Source organism: Tachysurus fulvidraco, chromosome 13, assembly GCF_022655615.1.
Source record: "Tachysurus fulvidraco isolate hzauxx_2018 chromosome 13, HZAU_PFXX_2.0, whole genome shotgun sequence".
Lineage (NCBI taxonomy): Eukaryota > Metazoa > Chordata > Actinopteri > Siluriformes > Bagridae > Tachysurus > Tachysurus fulvidraco.
Window position 1 is genome coordinate 28,310,057 of NC_062530.1, and position 7,500 is coordinate 28,317,556.

At 40.5% G+C, this 7,500-nt stretch overlaps 3 protein-coding genes and 1 long non-coding RNA gene across 14 annotated transcripts in view; 2 read left to right on the forward strand and 2 right to left on the reverse strand.

Annotated features, from left to right (window-relative positions):
• The window catches only part of gabpb1 (GA binding protein transcription factor subunit beta 1), an 8,600-nt gene extending 7,450 nt beyond the window's left edge, over positions 1 to 1,150 (reverse strand). For 2 of the 5 annotated variants that reach the window (XM_047822142.1, XM_047822141.1), the window contains exon 1: positions 962 to 1,143. The gene's annotated coding sequence lies outside the window, so the exon portion shown is untranslated. Of the gene's footprint in view, positions 1 to 961 lie in introns of all 5 variants that reach the window. The other 3 variants (XM_047822143.1, XM_047822140.1, XM_027140215.2) reach the window with 3 other exon arrangements.
• The window catches only part of LOC113657299, a 1,727,325-nt gene that overhangs the window by 1,024,522 nt on the left and 695,303 nt on the right, over positions 1 to 7,500 (forward strand). The window lies entirely within an intron of this gene.
• LOC125146171 overlaps positions 1 to 7,500 on the reverse strand; it is a 1,103,650-nt gene that overhangs the window by 851,056 nt on the left and 245,094 nt on the right. The gene's annotated exons all lie outside the window — the stretch shown is intronic.
• The window catches only part of usp8 (ubiquitin specific peptidase 8), a 16,528-nt gene continuing 12,184 nt past the window's right edge, over positions 3,157 to 7,500 (forward strand). The window contains exons 1-5 of one of the 7 annotated variants that reach the window (XM_047822117.1): positions 3,157 to 3,249; positions 4,531 to 4,572; positions 4,657 to 4,835; positions 5,468 to 5,612; positions 7,152 to 7,237. In XM_047822117.1, coding sequence (XP_047678073.1) covers positions 4,732 to 4,835; positions 5,468 to 5,612; positions 7,152 to 7,237 — 335 coding nt within the window. In that variant the 5' untranslated portion in view covers positions 3,157 to 3,249; positions 4,531 to 4,572; positions 4,657 to 4,731. Of the gene's footprint in view, positions 3,459 to 4,527; positions 4,573 to 4,656; positions 4,836 to 5,467; positions 5,613 to 7,151; positions 7,238 to 7,500 lie in introns of all 7 variants that reach the window. The other 6 variants (XM_047822116.1, XM_047822112.1, XM_047822114.1 and 3 more) reach the window with 6 other exon arrangements.

Here is a 7,500-nt window from a genome sequence, read left to right on the forward strand (position 1 = left end):
CACACACACACACACACACACACACACACAGAGAGAGAGACAGACACACACACACACACACACACACAGAGAGAGAGAGAGACAGACACACACACACACACACACACACACACACACAGAGAGAGAGACAGACACACACCGACAGAGAAACAGAAACACACACAGAGACACAGACAGAGACAAACACACACAGACAGAAAGAGAGAGAGACACACACACACACAGAGAGAGAGAGACAGACACACACACACACACACACACACACACACACACACACACACACACAGAGAGAGAGACAGACACACACCGACAGAGAAACAGAAACACACACACAGACAGAGACAAACACACACAGACAGAGACAAACACACACAGACAGAGACAAACACACACAGACAGAGACAAACACACACAGACAGAGACTCCACCTAATTAAATGGACACTTGCTTTAATCTCACACACTGTAAATCTTTACAGACTCCATTTTGTGCCCAGGACGAAAACAAACACAAAATATCCTGCGGTTTGTTTTTTTTTGTAACAAACTCCATCATCTCGTCTTTATTTACCGTCATTTAGCCTTTATATTGTTTTAAAGCTCTTTATAGGATTATGAGAAAATTCTCATTAAATTTTAAAGATTATTGTAAACAATATTTTAGCCTGTTAGCACAATGCTAACTCAACAATGCTAATGCTAAAGCTAGGCCTCCGTTTCCCGCCACTTTTATAAAAAGTAACTACTAAAATCCGCAATAAATAAGTGACAAAAACCCGATAAATTAAAATCTGTGTGAGTTTTTATCGGGTCGAAATTTCTGAAGTTAAAGTAATAAACAGGAAATCGGTAAGAAATCGCGGCAGGTTTCCGGGGGAAGTGGAAATATTTTACCACCAAACAACTCATCAACTTCCACATCCGGTGGAGCGCGAGCTCAAACAAATAACGTCCACACTGACCTGGAAAAAGATGCACAACTTTTATATCACGGTTTCTCCAAAAACACCGGAGTTTTTCTCCTCCGGTTAATTTAAGGTTCCGATGAAACCTCGAGCTGAAATTACACTGTTATGACTCCTCTTCACTCCGCACTAGTTTGTGTCCGTCAGGGCGGATGTGCACAGTGTTCAGTGTCCTTATAGACTAACACCAGGTCTGTGCACTGTGTTCAGTGTCCTTATAGACTAACACCAGGTCTGTGCACTGTGTTCAGTGTCCTTATAGACTAACACCAGGTCTGTGTTTAGTGTTCAGTGTTCAGTGTCCTTATAGACTAACACCAGGTCTGTGTTTAGTGTTCAGTGTTCAGTGTCCTTATAGACTAACACCATCTCTGTGTTTAGTGTTCAGTGTTCAGTGTCCTTATAAACCAACACCAGGTCTGTGCACAGTGTTCAGTGTCCTTATAGACTAACACCAGGTCTGTGCACAGTGTTCAGTGTCCTTATAGACTAACACCAGGTCTGTGCACAGTGTTCAGTGTCCTTATAGACTAACACCAGGTCTGTGTTTAGTGTTGAGTGTTCAGTGTCCTTATAGACTAACACCATCTCTGTGTTTAGTGTTCAGTGTTCAGTGTCCTTATAAACCAACATCAGGTCTGTGTTTAGTGTTCAGTATTCAGTGTCCTTATAAACCAACACCAGGTCTGTGCACAGTGTTCAGTGTCCTTATAAACCAACACCAGGTCTGTGTTTAGTGTTCAGTGTTCAGTGTCCTTATAAACCAACACCAGGTCTGTGTTTAGTGTTCAGTGTTCAGTGTCCTTATAAACCAACACCAGGTCTGTGCACAGTGTTCAGTGTCCTTATAGACTAACACCAGGTCTGTGTTTAGTGTTCAGTGTTCAGTGTCCTTATAAACCAACACCAGGTCTGTGTTTAGTGTTCAGTGTCCTTATAGACTAACACCAGGTCTGTGTCCTTATAAACTAAGACCAGGCCAGTGTTCAGTGTCCTTGTAAATTAACACCAGCTCAGTGTTCAGTGTCCTCATAAACTAACACCAGGTCTGTACAGAGTGTTCAGTGTCCTTTTAAATTAACACCAGGCCAGTGTTCAGTGTCCTTATAAATTAATGCCATGTCAGTGTTCAGTGCCCTTATAAATTAACATCAGGTCAATGTTCAGTGTCCTCATAAATTAACACCAGGTTAGTGTTCAGTGTCCTCATAAATTAACACCAGGCCAGTGTTCAGTGTCCTCATAAATTAACACCAGGTCTGTGTTCAGTGTCCTTTATAAAATAACACCAGGTCTGTGTTCAGTGTCCTTGTGAATGAAGTTCTGACTCAAATCTGAACATGTTACAAACTATTAAATTCTTAAAAACATCATTATATTTTAAATAGTATAATATAATATTATAATATAAGTGAAGATAAAGTCCAGCACCTTGAGTTTAAAGGAGCACAGCGCTGTCAAACATTATTATTATTATTATTATTATTATTATTATTATTATTATTATTATTACTATTATTATTACTATATTATTATATTATATTTTGTTTCATGCTAAAAACATTCTAAAATAAGTGGCATGAAACAAATCTGAAAAAGAAGTTTAATAATAAAGTTTGTTTTGAAGTCATTTCAGATTAATAAAATCGTAATATTACACAATATTACATACATAAAATAAAACCGTCTGGTAAGAATCCTATGCAAATGTTTAAAAACTAAAGTTAGGTAAAGCTTTATCTATCTATCTATCTATCTATCTATCTATCTATCTATCTATCTATCTATCTATCTATCTATCTATCTATCTATCTATTTATTTATTTATATCCTTACTATTACTGAGGTTTAATATCAAACCAGGACAATCAATAAAGTTTGTGTTTAATATCTGACAAGTAACACAGTATTTACTGACCTTTTTTTTAATTAAAAAAAAACACACAATTTAATTTGTAGATAGTTATAAGTGGCGTTTGGTTTGATGTAAAGTTTGATAAACATCTTTTATTTCAGCAAAATAATCAGCTAAACACTTTTTGTGTTGAGTCTCAGATGATTTTTTTTCATACTTTTGTATTGTCTTAAAATCCGATCTTGACCTTTCCAATATGGCCGACGGGTTGACGTCTTTCTTTTGCTAGCGTCAGGAGCTCGTGACTATAACAAATGAACCAACCACAGGGCTCGTGGGCGGGGTTTGTTACTGTGTAAAAAAACAAAACAATACTTGTTCCGGGAATCAGCTGTAACAGTTAGCAAGTGTAGCTCTGCTCACTCAGCTGGTGTGTAATCACTATTAGTGATGTTTTAACTACGAATACAGAGATCCGTCATGTGTGTTATGTTGATCTGAGCGGATTGTGAGGTCACCAGCAGCTCTGCACGGGTTATGTGTGAGTTAGCTTAGCGTGCTAGTTGTGTGATGCTAATTTGTGCTACTTCCTGTTTATTTTACTGTGAAGAAACGTTGGATTTAGTGACACTTGTGAAGGTTCGCGGATAAAACACAGTGAACTCGTTTTGTTTTAATGTCTTGTAACGTGTGTGTAACGTGTGTGTAACGTGTGTGTAATATGTGTAATGTTTGTAATGTGTGTAGTGTGTGTGTAATGTTTGTAATGTGTGTGTGTGTAACGTGTGTAATGTTTGTAACGTGTGTGTGTAACGTGTGTAATGTTTGTAACGTGTGTGTAATGTGTGTGTAATGTATGTGTGTGTGTGTAATGTGTGTGTAATGTTTGTGTGTAACGTGTGTGTAATGTTTGTGTGTAACGTGTGTGTAATGTATGTGTGTAATGTGTGTGTAATGTGTGTAATGTGTGTGTGTAATGTGTGTAGTGTGTGTGTGTGTGTGTGTAATGTTTGTGTGTAACGTGTGTGTAATGTTTGTGTGTAACGTGTGTGTAATGTATGTGTGTAATGTGTGTGTAATGTGTGTAATGTTTGTGTGTAACGTGTGTGTAACGTGTGTGTAATGTGTGTGTGTAATGTGTGTAACGTGTGTGTAATGTGTGTGTGTGTAACGTGTGTGTAATGTGTTTGTGTGTAATGTGTGTGTGTGTGTGTGTGTAATGTTTGTGTGTAACGTGTGTGTAACGTGTGTGTAATGTGTGTAATGTTTGTGTGTAACGTGTGTGTAATGTGTGTGTGTGTGTAATGTGTGTGTGTGTAATGTGTGTGTGTGTGTGTGTGTGTGTGTGTGTGTGTAATGTTTGTGTGTAATGTGTGTGTAACGTGTGTGTAACGTGTGTGTAATGTGTGTGTAACGTGTGTGTAACGTGTGTGTAATGTGTGTGTAATGTGTGTGTGTAATGTGTTTGTGTGTAACGTGTGTGTAATGTGTGTGTGTGTAATGTGTGTGTGTGTGTGTGTGTGTAACGTGTGTGTAATGTGTGTAATGTTTGTGTGTAACGTGTGTGTAATGTGTGTAATGTGTGTATAGTGTGTGTAATGTGTGTAATGTGTGTGTAACGTGTGTGTAATGTGTGTGTAACGTGTGTGTAATGTGTGTGTAACGTGTGTGTAATGTGTGTAATGACCCCCTGTTGTTTATTCCTCAGCAGCTCCGTGTCAGACTGAAGCATTAGCTAGTGACAGCTATTCAGGTTTGTTTACAAACACAGTGTCTGTATGAAGCTGTGGAGCTTTTGCAGTATCTTATGGTTCAATTGTGTTTTTTTCCCTTACAGCTGATGAGAATGTGAGGAAATACAAATTATTATTGTTATTATTGCTGAGTTGAGATATAAACCACGAGCCTGAAGATGCCTGGAGTGTCTACAGGAGTGAAGGAGCTTTATCTGTCCACCTCCCTGGGAGATCTGAACAAAAAGGCTGAGGTCAAAGTGGATAAAGCCAGCACCAGGCAGTAAGACTGAGCACAGCCTTTTCTAAGATGAAACACTGCTCATTCTTGTGTTTTTACTGATTAATGAACTATTTGTAAGTGGTCAGATTTCTGGACATATTTGTCTTCAGCACTGGTTTCAACCCAATGATCAGAAGAACAGATTATATTTTTCCTTTACAAATCTCCACTGTACTCGAATACAAACTGATGATTGGGAGCCGCGGACGTACGTCGTGCGTGATTAGTAGGTCACGTGTCTGTAACTCGTCTGTAGCTGCGCTAGAAACTCTATAACCGACCCAAATTCTGTCACCTTTCTCACGTGGGTTTGTAAAAGTATTTTATAGACACGTGTGTTAAACTGTTTTGTTGTGAGATCACAGAAACGAGCGAAAGTGAGCGCAGAACAAACCAAGCCCACTGCATATAATAATCACTACTGATGCTGCAGATGGAATGTTTATTTCAGAATCAGAAGAGATTTATTGCTGGTTTTACACATTACCTGCTCAGGGAGAATGTGGTGTAAAAATCCTAAAGACTCTGATCATAATTACATTACACACCTCAGCTAGGTTTTATTCACATTACTGTAAAATAGGACGTTATGAAACAAAGCCCTAATGTAATTTTCTCTGTATGTGTTTCAGTTATGTCCAGAGTGCGTGTAAACTCTTTAAAGCAGCAGAGGAGTGCCGTCTGGACCGGGACGAGGAGAAAGCCTACGTCCTGTACATGAAGTACCTGACTGTCTATGACCTCATTAAGAAGAGACCGGACTTCAAACAGCAACAGGTGAGAAAGACCTCTAGCTGGGAGGTAAAGGATTCGAAATTATTCTGAAAAACTGTGTAGAGAAAATCTGTTTCCAACAAAATCTAATCTACACTATAATCTAATCTACAATATAATCTAATCTACAATATAATCTAATCTACACTATAATCTAATCTACAATATAATCTAATCTACAATATCTAATCTACAATATAATCTAATCTACACTATAATCTAATCTACAATATAATCTAATCTACAATATAATCTAATCTACAATATCTAATCTACACTATAATCTAATCTACACTATAATCTAATCTACAATATCTAAAATGGGGACACTGGTGTTTTTCACATAGTAGATTTTTAGACTCCCTAACTAGTGCACCATGTAGTGAATAGGGTGTGGCCTAGACTTAGTCTCTGACACTATGGATCCCTCGCCTGTCCCCTCACGTATCTCTCACCTGTCCCCTCACGTATCTCTCACCTGTCCCCTCACGTATCTCTCACCTGTCCCCTCACCTATCTCTCACCTGTCCCCTCACATATCTCTCACCTGTCCCCTCATCCGTCCCCTCACATATCTCTCACCTGTCCCCTCACATATCTCTCACCTGTCCCCTCATCCGTCCCCTCACATATCTCTCACCTGTCCCCTCACATATCTCTCACCTGTCCCCTCATCCGTCCCCTCACATATCTCTCACCTGTCCCCTCACATATCTCACCTGTCCCCTCATCCATCCCCTCACATATCTCTCACCTGTCCCCTCACATATCTCTCACTTGTCCCCTCACATATCTCTCACTTGTCCCCTCACATATCTCTCACCTGTCCCCTCACCTGTCCCCTCACCTGCCCCCTAACATGTTCCCTCACATGCCCCCTCACCTGCCCCCTCATCTGTCCCCTCACCTGTCCCCTCACATATCTCTCACCTGTCCCCTCACATATCTCTCACCTGTCCCCTCACATATCTCTCACCTGTCCCCTCACATATCTCTCACCTGTCCCCTCACCTATCTCTCACCTGTCCCCTCACCTATCTCTCACCTGTCCCCTCACCTATCTCTCACCTGTCCCCTCACCTATCTCTCACCTGTCCCCTCACCTATCTCTCACCTGTCCCCTCACCTATCTGTCACCTGTCCCCTCACCTATCTGTCACCTGTCCCCTCACCTATCTGTCACCTGTCCCCTCACCTATCTGTCACCTGTCCCCTCACCTATCTGTCACCTGTCCCCTCACCTGTCCCCTCACCTATCCCCTCACATATCTCTTACCTGTCCCCTCACCTGTCCCCTCACCTGTCCCCACACCTGAACAAAATTTACTTAGCCCACACATCAACTGGCTTTTGTTTTATTTAAATGATCATCTGACGTGTTTCAAACGAATGATCAGCCGTCAGATGTTTAGCTTTAGATTTAAATAAAATTTCCATGTTCCACGATGTCCCTGGAGTAAGTGCTCTTTACTTCTGTAGTCTTTTGTTACAGTATATTTGAGATGTGCAGTCATTTTACATTCTGTTCTTCTCTTGCTGCAGGACTACTTCCTGTCCATGCTGGGGCCATCGAGCTTTAAGAAGGCCATCGAGGAGGCGGAGAAACTCTCTGAGAGTCTGAAGTTCAGGTGCTGGTCTCTCCACTCACCACTAACTTCTCTACAGTCATTCAGTATAAAGACACATAATCACCAGTACCAGGGACTGTGGGAGGTGTCCTAAACCACACCCCCTACTCACTATGTAGGCAACATCTTCTCTAAAAGTGCTAATGGGACTCGTGGGACTAGTGCACTAGCCTGAGAATGGAATTTAGACACTAACTCACTGTGGTGCACTGTGAGATAACACCATGTATATTTTTAGACTCCCTAACTAGTGCACTTTGTAG